This window comes from Canis aureus, chromosome 22 (assembly GCF_053574225.1).
Source record: "Canis aureus isolate CA01 chromosome 22, VMU_Caureus_v.1.0, whole genome shotgun sequence".
Lineage (NCBI taxonomy): Eukaryota > Metazoa > Chordata > Mammalia > Carnivora > Canidae > Canis > Canis aureus.
This window is the reverse complement of record NC_135632.1, coordinates 21,904,959-21,926,066: the sequence shown is the minus strand read 5'-3', so window position 1 is coordinate 21,926,066 and position 21,108 is coordinate 21,904,959. Positions and strand designations below refer to the sequence as shown.

The 21,108-nt window shown below is 49.5% G+C and overlaps 1 protein-coding gene across 1 annotated transcript in view; it reads right to left on the bottom strand.

Annotated features, from left to right (window-relative positions):
* The window catches only part of RAB6B (RAB6B, member RAS oncogene family), a 60,246-nt gene that overhangs the window by 21,593 nt on the left and 17,545 nt on the right, over positions 1 to 21,108 (bottom strand). Inside the window, exon 2 of the mRNA XM_077865089.1 lies at positions 12,365 to 12,423. Within this exon, the coding sequence (XP_077721215.1) occupies positions 12,365 to 12,423 (59 nt within the window). The remainder of the gene's footprint in view (positions 1 to 12,364; positions 12,424 to 21,108) is intronic.

The following is a 21,108-nucleotide window of genomic DNA, read 5'->3' as shown; positions in this document are numbered from 1 at the left end:
CCACTGGGGCTGCCCTACAAGTCATTTTCTAAGCCCTATGGCTGGCCTCAGGGCCCCTCATTTAACAGTTTCTACAGGGAACTGGAAAGATCTCAGGCTGGTCAGTCTCTCCTACGGCCCAGTGATTCTCAACATGTAGTGTAGAGACCACTTGCTTCAGAGACACATCAGGAGCTTGTTAAACATGCAGCTTCCAGAGCCCCATCGAGATACACAGAATCACAATCTCTGGGGTGTCAGTCTAGGAACCAGAATTCCAGGTAAGCCTGCAGATAATTCATTTGTGTGGTACAGTCTGCAAGCAACTGCCTAGACTCTGAGCTTGTGCTATAATCAGCGGGAGGAGGCTGTGGTCCAGAAGGAGGGGCAGATTCCCTACCTGGGCTGAGAGACAGAGGGAGATGCCCACGTATGCAGAAGGTGCTATTCATGAGGAAATCAAGGCTCACTCAGAAATCAAGGCTCACTCAGATACCAAGGTCACATAGGAGGCGGAAGCAGGATTTGAACCCAGGTCTCATTTACTGCAAAGCCTCTGCTTTTGACTATTCCGCTGTATTTCCTCTGCTTCCTGAAATCCCTTCGCTTCTGAAGCTGTCACTGTGCCCTGAAGCTGTCATTGGGTCTACGTGGGGGTCACATCCTGTCTGGCTTCCTATTGTCAGACTCTTATGGTCATTAGCCATAATAGCTCTGCAGAGCCCACTTCAGAGGAAATTCATTTGCATTTTAACAAGGACAACTAAAGTCCGCTCTCTAAAGACAGAGCAAAAACAAGAACTTTTAAGATGGCCTTGGCTGAGCCTTGGTTACCAGGAAATTTCTAGCTCCTTGGCATCATCTATTTTCCCAGACACAAGGCACAAGCAGTTGGCCCCACAGCACTGCCAGCTGGAGCCCATCTCTGTCAGGCCCTGGGCAGCTCCTTTCTGGCAAACACTGCAAGTAAGTAATACTCCTTCACCTTCTCATCCTCGAATACCTACTATGTGTTAGTCACAGAGCAGAATGAGCCCTTGTCCCTGCCCATGAGGAGCTGGAATGCTCCCCTGGAATGCTCTTTCACATGGTTAATACCTATTCAGAGCTGAACTTCCAACCTGTAGAGGAGCTAACATTAGCACACAGGACTGTGCTCCTTGACGATGGAAAGGACCAGTGTGTAGTGAGAAGAACACGAAGAGGAGAGGGACCCAGCTTCTAACTGATTTCCTGAGGCAAGATGAGGGAATTATGCAAGTCCTGAAGTGAATACTAACTTTCTAGCAGGTGAAAAAGGGGGTGCAGTGGAGGATGGGAAACGTGTGTGGAGGGGGAAGCCCAGATGGAGGGAATGAGACAGTTCTGATTTCCTTAATGGCAGAGCTCTTATTAGACCAACCCTCTTGCAGATTACTATTATAAACTCTGAACAAAACACAACAAACAACTATCTGAAAGCACTGCCAAGTGACCAAAAGCAGGTAGGAATTGGAGGGGAGTCAACTTAAAAAAGGGGGGCGGGGAACAGCCTTGGGTGAAGCTCCTGTTTTTATGACTTCTTGCTCACTTGAGGGGAGCCCTGGCTGGAGCACAGGGGTTGCTAAAATTTGGCAAGAAACCCAGAGTCTGCTTTTTGAGAAACAAGTCAGATCCCAAAGCTACCACAACAGCCAGAAAATGTGCAAAATCTTAACCACAAGAAAGCCACAGAAAGGGCACTCCAAATTCTATATACAAAAGCTGCCCAAGGGGCGCCTGGTTGGTTCAGTTGGTTAAGTGTCTGCCTTCGGCTTAGGTCATGATCCCAGGGTCCATGTTCAGTGGGGAGCCTGTTTCTTCCTCTCCCTCTGCCACTACCCCTGCTTGTGCAGACCCCAAGCAGCCTACCTAAAACTAAAAACAAAACAAATCTGAACAGAACTTTATTTTTTTTTAAGATTTTATTTATTTATTCACGAGAGACACACAGAGAGAGGCACAGACACAGGCAGAGAGAGAAGCAGGCTCCCTATGGGGAGCCTGACGTGGGACTCGATCCCAGGACCCAGGGATCACAACCTGAGCCAAAGGCAGACGCTCAACCACTGAGCCACCCAGGCATCCCTGAACAAAACTTTAATTTGCTGCCTACCTACTGCCTACAGGGAAGACAATGAAGAATTTGGATTCAACCAATACTCTTCCAAAGAAACAAACAGAATTCACAGTCTTAATCACAACGTGTAGGATAAATCTTGATTTATTCAGCATATGAAGTGCCAACCATGTTCAAGAAAAAAAACAGGTGGAGACCAACGCTGAGGTGACCCAGCTACTGAAGGTAGCAAGTCGTTTAAAGTAGCTAATAGGATTATGCTCAAATATATAGAGATACGCTCATAACCAAGGCACAGATTTTAAAAATCTCAGCAGAGAAAGAGAAACTATAAAGAAAAACGAAATACAAACTTAGAACTAAAAAACAGATATCTGAAATTTTAAAATCACTCATGGGCTTGACAGCACATAAACAGTGAATGTGAAAACAGATCAACAGAAATAGGACACAACGCGACACAACAATAGGAGGACAGCAAGCAAAAAGAACGAGCCACCCAGGTAGAAACCTCAGTGATTCCCTCTTACCTGCCACCCCCACACTCCCTCTTAAAGGCCAGCATGCCTCATAAAGGGGGGTGTGTGTTGACAGGAACATGGTGCTTGTGTGGGTTGAGTGTGGGGTGCGGAGGGAGTCACTTCTGCTTTGAAGGCAAAGCCCAGATCCATGAGATACACATAGCCTGGTGATGCCAGGAGGCTAAGAGGCTGAGGAGACCAGAAGTTCATGGGCCTTTGGGGAGAGGGAAAGGTCAGACTTCTACCAGCAAATGTAGGCTTCCTTCAATGACTCCCTGAGGCTGACCATGGCCAGGCCCAGAGGATGCTGCTAGCACCTTTGCCAAATGGACCGGGTGGATCACGGGCTGTTTTAAGTGACCTCTCCCAGTGCTCTGCAGGATCTGAGTACTCTGTGATGGGCTTGGAAGAGCACTGGATTGGGAGCCCCTCCTCTCTGAAATGGGTATATTCATAGCCTCCGTTAAGGACTGCAGATCACGTGTGTTAGACTATGCAAAGGTACTCTGTAAAAACACAAATGACCAACCCACCAGAGGATTTCCAGGAGAAGCTCTAGAAACCCACTCCACAGAAGACCCTCCCAAGTTTCTCAGACTGGTTATGGGAAATGCATCCCCATGCGGCAATCTACAGGATAAAGGTAAACTGTAATCAAACGTTTCTGAGAAAGGTTGCATATTCTAACTCCTAGGGGAGAGCCATAAAACACACTGGTGCAGTAAACACTCTGAGAAGTCCTGCACGAAAGAAACACGAACAATTACATGGAACCCAACATTTCCCAAGCTTCCTTGCTCTAGGAAACTTTGGGCTTGTAATCCTCATAACATCCTTTATCAATAAACTAGTGTTCCCAGGGCTTCAGGAAAGGCTGGCTGAGTTCTAAAGGAGACCACATCCCTCTTCTAGCTTGGCATGGAGTCTGAATCAAAGTATTCATTCTCTGTACTTTGTTTCCTCTTATAAATAAGTCTTGCTGGTAACTATGCCACAGGAATGTAAGCAGGATATCAAGACACATGAGCAGCAGGCTTGATATGGGGGGCCCTCCTGCCAGTCCACGGTTCCCCGGATCCTCCCTCCCCTCCTCAGCTGTGTTGCCCGATGCCCCTTCCCAGGAGGCTGGGCTGCACTCTACACTCCACTATTTACTCCTTTAATACCGTGCTTACACACTGCACTGCTTATGAAAAAGGGCAAGCATTTCATTTTATACAAAACATGAGGAATCTTAACAAGCACAGGTTTCATAGCCACATCTACATCCACTTTGTCCTGAAGGTGGTATCACAGTGTCCATGGGGGCTCAGACACAGAGCGCAGAATGACATTGCCCACCTCCCTCTGTACGAGACCACCATCAGCCCAGTGGATCTCCAAGAAAAGAGATGTCTCCTGAAGCACTCGTTGGAATCTTTTTCGCTGTGTGCATTTATTATGAAATATAATTTTGCATCCACTTTCTGACAAGACACAGTAATAAAGTCCGCAGTGGAAATCTGCATGATGATTTGCATAAATTGACTCAAGACTCTTCTCAGGAAGAGAACTCACGAAAAAGAGTGTATGTGTGTCTTTTTCTAGCCTTGGCCAGGCCTTGGCCCATGGCTGGGGAAGCATCCATAAGTGGCAGAAAGCAGCTGGGCATGACGAGCCCTCAACAATGAAGCGGCTGTTTGTGCTCTGCACTGACCATCAGATGAGAGTACAGGGTAGAGTCATGCAAATTAGCATGCAAATGAGGCTGGCAAAACTTTAGGATTCAGACTGGCAAGTGGGCACTGTGGGGGAAGGAGGCGGCAGCCTTGGGAAAACATGCTGGGCAGGGTCTGTCTGTGCCAGTTGCTCAGCAGAGTGCTCTGGGGGAGGGGATGCTGACTCAGGAGGTCACGGCACAGGTACCAGGCTCCTTTCAGCCACTTCGGCCTCAAAGCCTGCACAGTCACTTTCCTCCCAGTGGAATGTGGCTTGTGCCTGTCACCACCCAATTTAAGTACTTATCAATTGCTCTTTTATCTCCTATGGTCTGAAAGGTCAACCAAGGAGTATGCACCTCCTGCCTTTAACTAAGGGATTAAATGTTAAATTTCATCCAAATCGGTCGATCCCTTCAAAAGCCACAGAGATTCTCAGTGATGTGTGTGGCCTGATGCTCCCTTGGAGGCTTCTCAAAGGGTCATGGAAGGATCCAAGCACAGAGGATCTTTTGCCCTCTCCTTAACGGGGCGAAAGATGCTCCTCCAAAAGTGGTGGACTTTTGAGGGTGTCTAAGAACCATATAAGGGTAACCTGCAAAGTGAACAGGATGGACTCCTGACTCTAGGGCAGATAATTGCACTATGAGTTCCATTAATCTATGAAACATAGCAGTTGCTGCTGGTGAGCTCACCCAATAACCCCCAGCCACCTCTTACTCCACCTCTTGCTGGCCTAAAGACAGTAAAAGTGAAATTCTGCTTTTCTAGCCTCTCCAGGGGTTAAGGGTGACTGGGCGACCTAGTTCTGGCTGGTTAAGACATAAGCTGCAGTCTGCCGGAGGGGGAGGAGATCCTAAGAAAGTTCTTGCTTTCTTTTCCTGCCTTGAATGCAGAGATGATGTCTGGAGCAACAGCCAGCCCACATGCAGATAAGAACCCACACACCAGAAAGAGGAACAGAGTGAGAGCAAGAGCACAGGGAGTGACAGCATCACTGTGCAGCTGTACCACCTCAAGTCCCACTGTGACCGCTTGTACCTGGAAAACCTCACCCTCTCTTCTCAAGCCACCATTAGTCAGTTTTCTGTACTAGGAGGTAACCACATTCCTAATTTGTTATATGCTCAACAGATGAGAGAGAGAAAGGGCAGAGGAGAGGTGGAGAGAAGGAAAAGATGTTAGAGCAAGACCAGGTCTGCCCTCAGTCCAGAACTCCAGAAGGAGCACGTGGATGACCAGCGGTACTCCGGTGGGTCTCAGAGGGCCAGGTCATCTTGCCAAGATGCCTGGCATTCAGGGGGATTTCACTGTATGACTGTCGCCTCATATTTTGACCACAGAACTTAATGTCTGCAAAGGTGGAACTCTACTCTATGAAAATAAAATCATCATGTTGCTAGAATTAAGTTAGGACTAGAGTTCAATGTTTTGCCAGAAGCACAGCAGCATCTGGCAGAGTCGCCAAATACTGCCCAGGTGTAAGCACAGGGATGGCTGGGAGGCCCATGATTTCCTAGCAGGACACTTTGTTAGTAAGCTCTTGTCAGCTTCATTTCATCACTATCGACCTAGTTGGCAGGAGAGTTGCTGCTATTGCCTTCAGTTTTCTGTGTTTTGGATTTTTTTAAAGATTTTATTTATCCATGAGAGACACAAAGAGAGAGGCAGAGACATAAGCAGAGGGGGAAGCAGGCTCCCTGCAGGGAGCCCGATGCAGGACTCGATCCCAGGACCCCGGGATCACAACCTGAGCCAAAAGGCAGACGCTCAACCACTGAGCCACCAGGTGTCCCTCAATTTTCTGTTCTGCTTCTCTATATAGTGTATAGTAATGTACATCTGTGTCAACAGTACTTCTGGCCTATGATTTTCCATCATCTAGATTTTAAGACTGATGCGAGCTATGGTCTAAATACAATTTAACCACATTTTTACTGCTAAAGTTTGAGGCAACTGGTCTAGATGAAATAGGGGTTAAATCCTATCCAAATAATTCCCAGGGTAAAAGAGAATGCAGTACTAAAAAATGGGGATGCTGGTCCAAGGTCTCTGAGCTAAGTGACAAACCTGGGATTGGAACCCAGGCCTCCTCTGCATGTGGCATCATTCTGAAGGAGAAAGAAAGAGTTGAGGTAAAAGAAACATGTTGAATCCTTGTCCTTGGTATGTGACCTCACTCTGACCACCTCAACCAGGGGCAGAAGATCCTATCCCTGTCTCCCCCAGGTATTGCGTGGTTACCTGAACACCACACGGGGACATGTGGCATCTTAGACTCTGTGGAGAAAGGCCCCTCTGTCTGCTCCTCCTTTCTGTATACCAACCCACAAGACTCATCAGTTCCTAGGACTCTGGGGATCCAGATTCTGTGCAACCACTGGAGGGTCTGCCCCATGTAACATTCTCAAACACTTTCACTTGGCTGTTCCATCAGCCCTTCCTACTCAACTCTTCATTTTCATTTGTGCTGATGGCACTGAGAGTCTTCCAGGGTGTCTGGACAGAAACCTAAGACCCACCCCGGCCTCTCCCTCTTCTGCACCCTAAGACCCTCGGTTCACTCATTCCTTCCACTGTCCTCAGCCCAGGCTCCTCACTTAGCTCCCATGCAGCCCTGCATTAACTGCTCCATCACACTTCTCTATGCCCTGCCCTGTCACACGCAGCTGCATCCAGGTCTATGTGGGCCCCGCCTGCAACTGTCCCCTCCGCCCAAGCCCAGTGCTCCACATCTGTCTCCTACAAAGTTTGAAATCTTCAATCCCATCAGTGCCTATAGTAGGAACCCTCAACAGCTTTGTTTCCTGCCTTACAAGCCCAAGCCCCTCTGAGCTTCCAGGGCCTGCCACAATCCCAACCATCTGTACCCGCTTATCCACGAGGCATGGCAGGCTAAGAGCCTAGGGCCTATGGTACTTTCAGGGGCCACGAAAATATTTAACTTTTAAATTTTAATTCCTTTTAAAATCAAGATAAAAATGAATATAATAATAATAAATATATAATAATGAATCTAGTCTGGATTATATGTTCTTTTAACAAGTTATTAAATATAACTTCATATATATATATTTAATGAAGGAAATAACAAAGCACCCATAAAGACAATAGTGTGTAAGGCCCATGAACATGAAAATGCAGCCTGCCGATAATCCATCCAAAGGCCCCACTCTTCCCTTCCACTGCAGTGGGCAGGCCCCTCCCCGTCATACACACACACAGTGCTGGACCATCACACTTTGGACTTCCACAAATGCTTCTCCTTCAGCACGTAATCATTCCTCCCTCCAGCGCAGCTACAGTCCAATCATCCCTCACTCTCTCCAGGAAGACTTCTGTGCCCACTAGAACGGCCACTGATCCCTGCTTTGTCTGAAGCTCCAGATGGTGCTGAGGCCCAGGCCAGAAGCTCTGGTCCCCGATGGGATCAGACTGGGGGTGCCATAATGGGTTGAAAATAATGATCCACCCCAAATTCATGCCCACTTGGAACCTCAGAACATGACATCTGGAAATAGGGTCTTTATAAATGGAATTAGTTAAGAATCTCAAGATGAAAAATCATTCTGTATTTAGGGTAGGGCCCTAAATCTAACGACTGGTGTCCCCACAAGAAGAGCAGACTACACAGAAGCCCAGTAAGAAGGCCACATGAAGACAGAGGCAGAGACTCTAGCTCTGCAGCCTCATAACAGGGGCTGCAGCCACAGCTGCCAGAAGCTGGGGGGAGGCCCAAGGAAGGACTGTTCTCCCAGAGCCTCAGAGGAGCCTTCAGGGTCCCTTCAGAGGAACCCAGAGCCTTCAGCCTTGGTCCTAGACTTCTGGCCTCCAGAACAGTGAGAAACAAAATTCTGTTGTATAAAAGCACTCAGTTTGTGACAATTTGCTATGGCAAAACCCAGAAAACCAACCCAGAGCCCAGAAGTGAGAGGAAAGCCTCGGGGCAGAGCAGTTGGCAACTAAGGTGCAGATCACTGAGGGGGTGCGGGTCCCTCAGGCAACCCCTTGGCCTGTGCCGGCACAGCGGACACACCTGTTCTGTTCCTTGCCCAGAGGTTCCGTGGGATCCTCGGAGTGACCCAGCACAGGCAAAGCCTCCCAGTCCCTTAGGAGTGGTCCTGTACTCCTGGAGCAGCTGAGTAAGCTCTGGCAGGTGGGGGCCTCTCCCAGGAGCAGCCCCTTAGGTCAGTGTCTCCTAGGTTGTGCTGCGGTAGGAGATCTAGGAATGGGCCACTGGCTCAGGCCTTGGCTAAAAGTTCATTTAAATCACCTCAGAGATTTAAAAAATGCTACTGTCTGACCCATCCTGTGAATCTCTAGGCCATCTCCCCTGTAGGTGATGCTAATATATGGCCAAGACAGAGAGCCCATGAAGGACCTATGAGAAGCCCCAGATGAGTGCTGCTTCCAAATCCTGGCCTCTCATCCCAGTGGCCACCTGCAGATGCAGGAAACCTCCCATCATGGTGCTAGTGCAGGTTTTAAACAGGTAGCCTAAGGACTAAGCTGCAGATGTGTTTCATGTGGCCTACACAGAAGATCAAGTCTCATCACAGTGCAGGTACCAAAAGGTGTCTTCTACAACTACTTTTGAAAGCAATGTTTTAGTTGGTGTTTTATACAAGAGAATTATTGTAGACGTTAATCTCACCAGGCTGAAAGTCTTGATTTTTGGCTTCTTCAGGTGAGTAGATTTAGATGAGGTAAAGGGAGGGGTGGTGAGAGACTGGTTAGTAAACATGCCATGAGGAGAACAAGGATGTACATGTGTGTATGTAGCAGGGGTAGTGCCAGGCAAGAGGTGGCAGGGGACCTGCTCTCCTGAGGCCTGCCAGCTGACAAGGTGGCCTCTCTCCATGGCCTGCCAGGCAGACAGGACCCTTCCAAGAGGTGGAACAAGGAAATCCAACTCTGCATGACCCTGGTCTTCACAAGACCTCACGCCAGCCCCTTAGGGCCTCAGGCTTGTTCAGCCCCAGATGGAGAGAGGGCTCACTGACTGCCACCCAGGATGAGATTTGACACCCTCTGCCCTCCATGCCCTGGCTGAAGGCAGGGCCAGATTCTGCAGCCAGGTCATCTTCTCTCACTGTCCCTCCAAACACAGAGAAGGCATGTGACAGACATCTGTTGTCAGAATGAGTAAATGAGGGACACGGAGGATGAGAGACAGCGCCTGAGGCACACAAAGGGATGGGAGAAAGGGAGGAAGGATTCTGTCTGGGGAACTGAGCATCTTAGCTATGCGAAAGTGAGGGGCCCTGCCGGCTAATGGAGTAGATGTTTGAGGGGGTTGGTGAGGAGTGGTCAGGGACAACTAGGAACATTCCCCAGAGCCCTTGGGGATCTTGTCTACTTCCCAAATGTCTCTGCCACCATGTTAAGAAAAACAAAATAAACAATACCATTTCCCCCTCTCTTTCTCCAGAGAGTTCATTAAAATGGCCTATGTGTACACAGAATTGGATCCCTGGCCTCCCAGCCTAATTACCATCTTAAAGAGCATTGGGAAAGAAATTCTATCTGCTGCAATAACAAAGTCAAAAAAGTCCACGGTGGTGAAGGTCTTGCTTCCCTTTGGGTTTTCTCCCCTTCTCACCAAGACATCTGGCCCCTGAGGCTTCTCAGCCTGGTGGGGTCTGAAAACCAAGGCAGAGGATGCCTCTCCAAGCCACTCTGGTACCAGCAGGCACTTGACACCACCAGCTATGGCCAGGCCCTGTGCTGGGTCTATGAATGGAGGAGCAGATCTGACAGGTCCTGGCTTCAGCCAAACACAGAGACCGTCCAAGGAGCCAGAGCACACTGGAGTTCCTGTGGAACTGGGAGACTAAAGGAGACCTGAGGACAATGTGCCAGGGCAGACAGGGCCGTGGCAGAGAGAAGAGAGAGGACCCCATATGCAGAGCAATCAAGTGCTCAGAGCCTTGATGAGTCAGAAGAATTTTTCACAGCTAAGGAGAGGAGAAGGAAGGTCATTCCAGCAGAGGCGACACTATGAGCCAAAGTGTGGAGGGCGTGACTGTTTGCCCGTGTGGGGAGCAGCTAGCAGAGACGCCTGCTGGACCACAGGATGCGGGGCAAGCGGAGGCAGTGGGAGAGGACACTGGAGATGGAGGTAGGAGGAGATTCTGAGAAACTCGAAGGACATGAAGGGGAGTTGAGGCCTTGATCCATGCCCATGAGAATCACCAGTCACTGCAAAAGCCATATATGCTGCTACCTACTGTCAAGAACAGTAGTCAGCTAAGAGTCCCATTGTTTTCAATGGGACACCAACAAGAGGCATTATAAATAACTTAGAATTTTTTTAAAAATCAAATAATCAAAATAATATCTGGAGGTCATTCACACACAAACACATGCACATACACAAATAAATGAATACCCAGGCTTTCAGAACTAAAGTCTGTTAGAAATAATCTCGAAGGAAGACTGATATGGGAAGAGGCCCCCTTATGGGGAGGAGGCCCCTGGCAAGCCTGCTGTCGTACAAAGTCATACAAAGCCCTGGCCTGCAGAGAGAACACAACGAAGACAAAGTGTGGCCAAGATAGACACTCTACAGCCTATGACCTGGGTCGTGCAGAGAGTTCAGAGCCCCTCTCCCAGAGAGCCTAGTGGGGTCTGAAAACCAAGGCAGAGGATGCCTCTCCAAGCCACTCTGGTGCCAGTAGGCACCTGATACCACCAGCTATGGCCAGGCCCTGTGCTGGGCCTGTGAATGGAGGAGCAGATCTGACAGGTCCTGGCTTCAGCCGCACGTTCTTACCCACTGTTCCCAAGGCCGCTAGTTGTCTGGTATTTCAGACACAGCAGAGGAAAAGCAGGGAATGGGAGGGGGCAGAAAGAGTGGCTGTATTGGAGGCAAAAACAATGATTGGTCCAGAGGAGACAAGACCAAAGAGCAGACACAGAACGGTAATCTGCACTGAGCTGTGCTCTGCATCCTCTGTAAAGCCAGGGAAGCAGAGGGACCTCTTAGCACAGAGGTCCCCAGTTTGTGCTGTAAATACTTGTCCTCTGAGGACTCAGGAACAAAAGGATTCCATGATCAAACACATCTGGGAGATCCTGACACCCATATCCCTCTTTCAGCAAATCAAAACCATGTATCGATGTAGTAAAAGTCTTGAGAAATCCTGCAATGGAAAAGTCGATTGGCTTTAGTTTACCAGTGTTTCCTAAATCTGTATAAGCACTGAGCCTTCATACCTATCTTTTCTTCTGGAGTAACACCAGCTAACATGTCTTGGAACTAGTATCTTACAGAATTCACTAGCTTAGAAAAATTATTATTTGTCCCTTTGTTATGGAAGACAATATCTTTTTTTATTCCTTAAACATAGTTGAGATGATTAAATTTGGTGCCTTCTGCAAAAAGCTATAGTTGCAGGGGAAATTCATTTCATCTGCACATACCTCCTGACTCACCAGTAATTTCAGGAGAGTGAAATGTTATTGACACCGAGGAGCTCAGTCTTTGGGCCAGCTGGAGCCACCTCTGGGCCACTGGTTGGCCCCAAACCACTCCTGAGAGCCAGAAGCCATGGAGCTCACTCTGTCCAGCCTCCTGCCCATGCACAGCAGTGGAACTAGCCTCTCCAGGAAGGAAGTGCCTTAGCAACAGTGCATGCGTGCAGGGTCTAGCAAACATAACCATGCTTGAGGAGCAAGTTCTCTTACTGCTCTAATTTTCATCTCCCTCATTTTACACCTTACCTATCCACTCTCCTCTACATGATGACCCTGCACATAACCAAACAGTGCCCATGGGGAGCAAGAGAACAGAGACTGAAATGTGTCTTCTCTCTATTTTTACAATTTTCCTCTTGAAAGTGTTTCTTTTACCAACGTTTGGATTTTCAAAAGGGCTTTGGGTCTTTACTGAACTGAGGCCAGTGCACAGATGGAAAGGTCTTCCAAGCAGAACAGATGCCCAGGGACCCCAGGACCATTGTGCACACGTCCAGCATTAGAAGACCTCGAGAGAGGCCAGCATAGTCTCTGGGCAGCCATCCTGGCTGCAGACATGGTGGGGGAGGCATGAGCACCCAGAACCTCACCTGGTATGTGTTGTCGAAGCTGTCATACATGAACCGTGTGATCAGAGACGTCTTCCCAACTGCAAAACAAGAAGAGAGGGGTTCAGCTGTAACAGGTATGCTAGACTCCTCTAAACACATGTCATGTGAAGCAAACAGATAAGGAAACGAAAAAGCCTAGAGGAAAAGATGAAAAGTGGAAACAGAAACAGGAGACAGACCCCTGGACAGGGACCCTGAGGAGAGGTGGCCAAGTCTCCACTGGGTGGGCTGTAGGGGAATTCTTGTCCAGGAACAAGCAGGAGGCCTCTCCCATCCCGAGAATTCTCACCACCCACACGGGGTCTTCCTTGATCTCCAAGAGTCTGAATAAAGCAAGAACCATATATGAAGAATCAGAGCAAGTCAGAGTGTAACACAAGATGCTCCTCTAGCTTGGGCCCATGTTCACCTGGAAATACTGCCTTGCCACTGGCCACACACTGGGATGGTGGCATGCTCTTTTCTTCCCATTCACTCAGCCTGGGGACTAGTAAGGAGAGTGGCTTTCCAAGGAACTGGGGGGAAGTGGAAGGAAATGGGCTATCCCCTAATGTGTCAAGGGCAGGAGTATTTTTTGTAGTGTGTGCCTGACAGTCTAGCTCCTTGCAGGAGGTTTAACATCCTTGGACCTTGCCAGATGAATGCTGGCAGGATCCCTAGTCACTGTATCAACCCAGGACCCCCCTCCCACATTTGCAAATGCCCTCTAAGGGGCAGTATCACCCCCAAACAAGAACCACTGGCATAGGTGAGAGAAACGAGGCAGTCTCTTGGGAATTCCACAAATGCTGCTAATTTCCCAAACTGCAGGACTTGCCTTCTAACCTAACCCTGTGCAGGTCCCCTGGGGCCCAGAAGTAAGGGAAATGCCTACCGCAGCATTTCCCATTATCTGGGAGGGGAAGAAGGGTGACCAAAGAACATCTGTTGGGTCAGGCCCAGGGAGGAGTGCTTCTCTACACTGTCCCATCAAGTCTCTGCCATGGGTCTGGGAGGCTCAGACAGAGACTGGCCCAGCTGAGATTGGCTCAGAGCCCTCCCGATCTGCGCTGCTGGAGACAGACAACCTTGGCAGGGAAAACAAAAGAGCCAGCACCTGCAGGTTCTCCAGCCTGCAGCCCCTTGATTCTTGGATGGGATGTCCACAGGCTGGACTTAGTGGCGTGGCTGTGGTCACTCTGTGGATGGAGCAGGGCAACCCAATTTGGCAACTCTGGGAAAGGTCCTTTACCAGCTGTGAAGCCTTAGTAGTACACCATTTAAGAGACAAGCAACTGTCTTCCAAAAGCCACATTTCTAAGGGAAAGACAATCATCTTCTAGCCAAAAGGGACATCTGACAGACTGCCTATGGCAAAACTTAGAAGGCCCCACCTCTGACCCAGATCTGACTAGCTGGATTCAAATCCTAGCTGAGGTGCTGTTTAGCTGTGTCATTTTGAGGTGGTCATGACCGCTCCTCTGGACCTCTGTTCCTCATTTTAAAATGGGTATAATAACATCAAAGCCTTCAAAGAACAGTGATAAGAATTAAATAAAAGTGCCAGGCACAAAGGAAACGCTTAAAAGTGGAAGGAGGTGGCAGGTAACTGACATACTGAGATAATTTCCAGAAGATCAGATTTAAAACAAAAACAAAAACAAAAAAAACTACCATAGCCACTGGCTTGACCTTGTCCATCATGTCTCTTCATTTGGCTGTCTCTGATTTGCATCCTTTAAAATAAAACTAAAAGCATAAGTAGAACACTTTCCTGAGTCCTCTGAGTTGTTCTGGTAAATTACAGAACCTGAGGAGGGTCATGGGAACCCCCTGAATTTGCAGCCAGTTGGCCCAAAATGCGGTGTCCTTGGGAGCCCACTTGTAGCTGGCACCTAAGTGGGGGGGCCATGCCCTTAAACCGGGGGTCTGATGCAGTAGTGCCAGGTCATATACCAGCTGGCGTCACAATAGCCACATTTCTATTCTGAACATCTCTGGGGTGAGCAGTAACACAGCCACAATCTATTCTAATCTAACTTGGAAACTGATAGGTATTAATCTGTTAAGTGCTTTCCAAATGCTTTAAATCTCCTCTTAACTTTCACATGAAGGTGAGAAGTAGAGGTTTGCCACACAGAAAGGCCTCGCTGCAAAGTGCTAAGGGGACCACAGAGTGAAATCCTGAGCCAGCAAGAGGCAGACAAAATTTAAGACAACACAGCATCCTCCGTTTCCAAAAGATAGTGGAAAATTATCACCTCCTCAGGAAGAGGGATCACAGGGTCCACTAGTAATTTCTTCAGGTGGTGACACACTGCATCTCATATCTCGGTGAGGGGCAAGCATCAGGGAGCAGAATAGGGAGAAGGAGGGATGACACCAGTTCTCTTCCTGTGATGAGTTCTTCCCCGGGACAGCTGAGCAGGCAGGGAGGTGAGACCACAGAATTGCTAAAAGTAACTAGAGGGGCAGGAGGTCCATGGAGTGGCTGAGAACTTAGAAATCCCTGCAAGGGTTTCTACGGCCAAGTTACCCCATCTCGAGACAACATCCACTGGCAGTGGGTGAGCACTGGCTCGCAGGGTGACTACTAGGTGGAAAAAGGAGGTTCCAGGACAACAAGTTGTTCACTGGGGCTGTGCAGGAGGAACTTTTAGGTGTGCAGTCCTGCCAGTATTTCCTGAGCATTCCCACGATAACCATGATGGGCAGCACATGCCTTTTGTACTTACAGAGTGTGTTCCTGGTACGTGCCAGGCACAGATTTGCTTGACAGCAGTGAGCAGAAGACATGAGACCCTTACCCACCAGAAGCTTGTGGGAATTTTGTGCTTGCAGCATCCCTGCACTAACCATAACATGGTTTAGGCCTCAACTCTGAAGCAGGTGCTCACATCATCCTCATTTTATATATGCAAGGAGACAGGAGTTGACAGCTATTTGCCCAGGGCCCGACTGAGTGGGGCCAGGTAGAGGGGTGGTCTGACAAGGGAACAAGCTCCTCTCCCTGACTCTCTTCAGCATCTTGGGGTCCCACTGGGTCTCCAGATTCTTATAAGTCATTGCTGCCACCACCACTATGGATGTCACAGGACTCTGGAAATGGCCCCACCAAACCACAGCACCTTTTCCTTGGGACTAGATAAAGGCAGGGGCCTTTTCCCCACTGGGGCCATGTCTGACCCAATCTGGAAGGTCAGAAACTGGGAAGTGAGGGACACAAGGCAGGGCTCAGAATGTACGCGTGAGTGGGCTTGAACACCTGGGGCCCAGCACCCCAACCGAGGCCTGGACCGAATGACAGGTTCATTACTGATTCCCTGCAAACAAGAGTAATTTCCTACTCTTCCTCCAGACCCATCTTTCTCATTTCTCAGAGCAGAAGCCCGCCCTCTTCCCTTCCTGAGAGCTTCTCCAAGACCACCCTCACTCTGTCCACAGCTGCCAGGATAATGTGGCTCAGACCTTCCACAACCGCCCGGGGGGCGGGAGGGTTGGTGGGGAAAGGTCTGGGAACCTGCAAACGGAGAGCTCGCATCGCCCACCTCAGTCTCATTGTGAAGGGTGGCAGGACAGCTGCAGCCATCACCTGACTGGGTACTACCACTGCGCCAAAGGCGGGGGAGGCCGGAGAGGGGCAGCGGCATCGTGCAGTCGTGCAGTCGAGCAGCTCCTGCTGCCTCTGGGAGCTGCCCTCCCCTCACAGCTCTGTTCTCAAGGTCATGCTGTCCCACATGCCTTCTAACAGCAGCTCTTGGACACCACTGCAGCAACGCAGAGCTTTTTCTGAGGACAAAGATTCAGCTCCACCGGCAGGATTAGATTAAATAAGCAGGCATATCGTTACTGAGCTCTTCTCACTGCTCACGGCTCAGCAATATCTTCTGGTAGTTTAGTCCCACATGATTAAACAGGGAGATGCATTTTTTCCTCTTTCAACCAAATGAGGGTGAGAAAATTCATTACTGAGCAGGAGTCCTTACAAAGAAGGAGATGGACTCTCTTACTGGGCTTCTACTCGATGCCAGACAAGCACTTACTGGTGCTTAACTTAGGTTCCCTCATTGAATCCTCATCACGATCCAATGAGTTAGTTATTGTCAACAAGGTCACAGGGCTGGTAAGCACTGGAGCTGGCGTATAAACCCAGATCTGACGCCACTGTCCATGCTGCATGCACAACGCTATGCTGGTTTATGGAAAGGTCTGACCAGCAGCAAAGCAGGAGATCACAAAAGTCAGGGGCCCAGGTGGCTGGGCAGTCAGAAAGGCCACAGGGAGGAGGCAGGGCAGTCACTGAGCTGTGGGAGGGTGAGGTGAGAGAGAATGGGTATTCCAGGCAGAGGGAACAGTGTGAGGAAAGGCACAGAGGCAGAGACACAAGGCCATGATAAGGGACAGGAGGCAATAGTCCAGGGAGAGCAGAAACGTGTCTAGGAGCCATGGGGAATACATGTGGAGGTCTCCACATCTGAGTTTTATCTCAGGGAAAATGGAGCCCGACCAGTGTGTGAAGAGAGGCCCGAGTGGCAAACACTGTTCAAGGAAGCTCCTTGTGGCCAGCAGGTTGATTTAAGCCAGACTCTATCTCTGGCACCAGCTGTGGAGAGAGGGAAAGAAAGAAGGGAAGGCAGAGAGAGGCAAAGCCAGCAGGGCAGGGAACACACCAAGGACCATGGACTCTCTCCCAAGGGTGGTGGCAGCTTCTGAAGGGTCTTAAGTAGAGAGATGGTAGAAACAGGTGTGGCCATTCATAACTTCCATAATGGTACTCCCCATCCTCACGCTCTTTTTATAATGTGCCACTGATACTTGTCTAGGGGAAGGCCTGTGACTAGGGCAGAAATGGATGGTGCTGTGACTCTCAAGGGCTAGGTTAGGAAAGGTGGCACAGCCTATCTGGAGTGCTTCTGCTCCCTCACACTCTGGACGATGTCCCTTCAACCCAGCCGTGCCATTCTGTGAGGAGGCCCAAGGCAGCCAATGTGAGGAAGGACCACACAGAGACACCGACCTGGCAAGAAATGGAGGTCCCCACCAGCAGCAGACCTGTGGGCGAGGGGGCCTTCCAAGCACTCACCCTCATTTGGTTGAAAGAGGAAAAATGCATCTCCCTGTTTAATCATGTGGGACTAAACTACCAGAAGATATTGCTGAGCCGTGAGCAGTGAGAAGAGCTCAGTAACGATATGCCTGCTTTACATTTGGGTGGCTTCCAGGTAGCCACAGAGGTCTCTCTACCCACTCAACAAACAGCCATTAGGGGCTTACTCTGTGCCAGGCCCATGCTGGGCACAGAATTCTCAGAGAGACAGCAGTGCTCCTCTGCTCTCCCCAGCAGCCCTGCTCCCATGGTGGAGCTATTCGAGTGCAGACTCTAAAAGTGCCAAGCAACTTGGGAGGGGCTGCTGAGAACCAACCAGAAGGCAAGGTCACTCCACTGGCAAACTCAATGGTCTCCTGAAGGAGGTGGCCATTTGGGCTGATTAACGGGGATGGAGCGTCAGGGGGATCAGTGTCCCCAGGGGAGGGACTGAATGGAGCTGGTCATGCAAGGCTGAGGTATCCTCTGCATAGAGCGGTCACTCACACTTCTCCAAGGCTGCCACGTGAAGCCAAACTCTTCCACGGCTTTGGGGTCAGTGGCTATGAGGGCTCCTGGGCTTGGCTTGTGCCCAGGCAACATGCTGACAGCTGAATGGGCCCTGAGCCCCCAGACTCTTGCTCTAACACTGTCTCCCTCCAGGAAGGACCCCTCTCCATCCTGTCATTTCCACAGCAGGTGTGGGTGTGGTGGAGAGATTGCTGAGAGGGCTAGAAATGGGGAAGAATATGAGGGAGGGCACAAAAAGTTAGCTGGAGACTTTGTGGAAGGTCTGGCAAGACCTGAAGAGCATGAACTGTGCACCGGGTAGCCCTCTTGCTGGGTTAAGCCAGAACCTTGGCCCATAATCTGTTCTAAGTGACACAACCACATTTACTGCCCACACCAGGTATAGGACCCTGCTGGACAGACAGTGGGGTTCCATCTGGTCCTCCTTGGGGCCAGAGAGCTAGGCCCAGAGTGGGAGGGTGGAGGCAGGAAAGACTTAGGAAGAACCTCCTGCCATTTCTTGGCTACATGGCAGGCTGCCCGCCTCTTTGATCCATGTGTTTTTAGGAGAGCAGTCCTCATGCCAGGGAAAGGGTCCCTGCATCCTTGGCCCATAGCAGGTCTAGGTCAGAGAATGTCTGCAGCTGTCAGAAGGTGGCCCTTGGGACTAAAAAGGCACATCTGCTTCCCAAGGCTGAGGTTGGGCCCAGGTGACTCAGGTATTCTGGTGGTTCAGTTTCCAGAACACAAGCAGGAAAAACTGTATGAGTGCTGGTGTGGACCTCCTGCTGAAGGGAACCATCCCTGCCCAGCAGCTAGAAAGGAGGCCAGGCTATCCTGGGCCAGTATCCCTGCTCTGCAGGGGCCTGGGGAGAGGACTCCGCTGTCCCTCTGCACCCCCATACCCATATAGTTCCCCATTCTGGCCTGACATGAGGTACACAGCCTCGGGGCTCTACGATGATGAGAGGAACCTGTGAGACACCAGTTATTGTCTGACCCTTGTTTCCTTTTGTGCTGTTTTCACAGAACAGAAAAGCCTGCTCTAACCTTCCCATAAGGTTGACAAGCCTGGAGGGCTAGGGGCCAGGCCCCCCCACCCACACCCACCCTGCCACCCCGTGTTCAGAAAGGCAGCTCCAAACCAGGGCTTTGCCAGCCTCTACCTAAGCCTTGAGGGGCCAGCTGGCTCACTGTAGGCTAAATGAGGAAATGTGAAAAATCCCATTTCAAACCGTCCCCCAAAAGACTCAGACAGTAATTAAGAAATATGCAAAGCTCTTCATTGGACACTTTAATTAAGTGTGTTAATTCCCTCTGACAGAGGCTGCTCAACCACCTGGGCCTCACTAAGGGACCCAGGGAAGACAGAACAGAGGAGGAGGAGGAAGAAGGGAGTGGGTGGAGGGGTTGGCAGGACAGTGCCAGGGGCTGGCTTGGCCGAGGCCTTTTCTCCTGGTCAGCTGGGAACCTGACCTGTTCCTGACCCTCTCACTTACCCACTGTCCTCCATCCCTCCCTGTCTTCTCTGTGCAAGCCCAGCAATCCTAGGAAAGCCCACTCTGAGTCAGGGGCATGGGGTGTCATCCCCTCCCTTAGCCCCTACCAACATACATCTCAGCTCTGCCATTCACTAGGCTAAGAGGTCATTACTCCAGTGAGGCCAGGCTATTAAAGGCCTGCTTCTACTTTGGGGCTGGTGACAAAGGCTCACCAAGCCTGAAGTACAGCTTGATGGAAGCATAACATGGGCTCCTTTCCTGTTTGGCCAGAGTCCTTCCAACCTTTGCGCTTTGTCAACCTTCAAACTTTTCATCCCATCGCCACTGCCAACCCCAACCAGCCAGGAGCCCTGAGAGCCTAAAAAGGGGTTGTTCCCTGGCTGTCTACTCTGGCAGGAGAGCCGAGAGGCACTGGAGCTAGGGACAGTGCACTGGCATGGAGGAAGAGGCTGTGCTGCCTGGCATGTGACTGCTGTGTACAAGAAGCACTTGCCTGGGCTAATCCCCCCACCTTTTTTCTTCCAAAAGGATTTACTGGTTACTTTTGGAAATATAACTGTTTAAAATATCAGGATTCAGTAGTTAAGTATCAATAATAATATTGAATAGCCTCGAATCTTTCTGAATATCCTTCCTCTGTTTGAGGAGGTCCAAAGCCATCCGCCCCAGTGTAGGAGTCTTTCTTGCAGCCATGTTGTAGGCACATGACCTAGGCTCTCCCATCAGACCCTCATGTGAGACTTTACCAGAAATGACCAACATGAATCTGAGTGGGGAGGACTCCCTCTGGGTTCTGCACATGCAGGCAGCCTGATGTGGGTTTCAACATCAGCTCTTGCCAGAACTCAGCACAGGAACCATGCCTCCTCCTAGATCAGTCCTGGTTGACTCAGACTGCTGCTCCAGGCCTGGTTCTCTAACCCTCTCAGAGACTCTGAACTTCCCAATCACTGCTCACGTTCATTGTCTGCTCTGCTCAAATCAGCTGGATAGTAAGAACAGATATCTCTGTTTTGCAACTAATAATTCTGAGAGCATTATAAGGCAAAAGATAAATAAGCTAAAAAGATAAGGCTGGAATGAAGAGTTTGTTAAAAACAACAACAACAACAACAAAAAAAAAAACCAAAACCATAACATCTTACCCAACTCCAGAAGTCAGACCAAAAAATTACCTGAGCTCCTTGGCAGTCAAAGCAAAAAACAACAACAAAACATAAGCCCCCTCAGACCAAAAAAATAAAAACAAACAAAACTCATGACCAACTGTAAGATTCACTGTATTTATGAGATAAACCAAACCAATTGTTAATACTGCACTTTTTATAAGAGTTGGACAACAGAAAGTTCCTGAAGAGTCTAGAGGGCATAAATCATGTAGCCAGTTAAATTTACATGCTAATACAATCAACTAGATGAACATCACTGATGAAAATCAAGGATGCTAACCAGCCCCAACACCACCTGCCCAATTCAGTGATCACAGTCATAAGCCCAGACCAATGTCTCCTACAAATAAATGATTAAATGAAAAACCAAGGGCCTGGGACTTCAGCTTCTGATCAAGATGGAATAACAGGGACCAGACTTATCCTTCCACTTGAAACAATCAAAAGAAAGACAAAATACATGAAATGATGACTTCT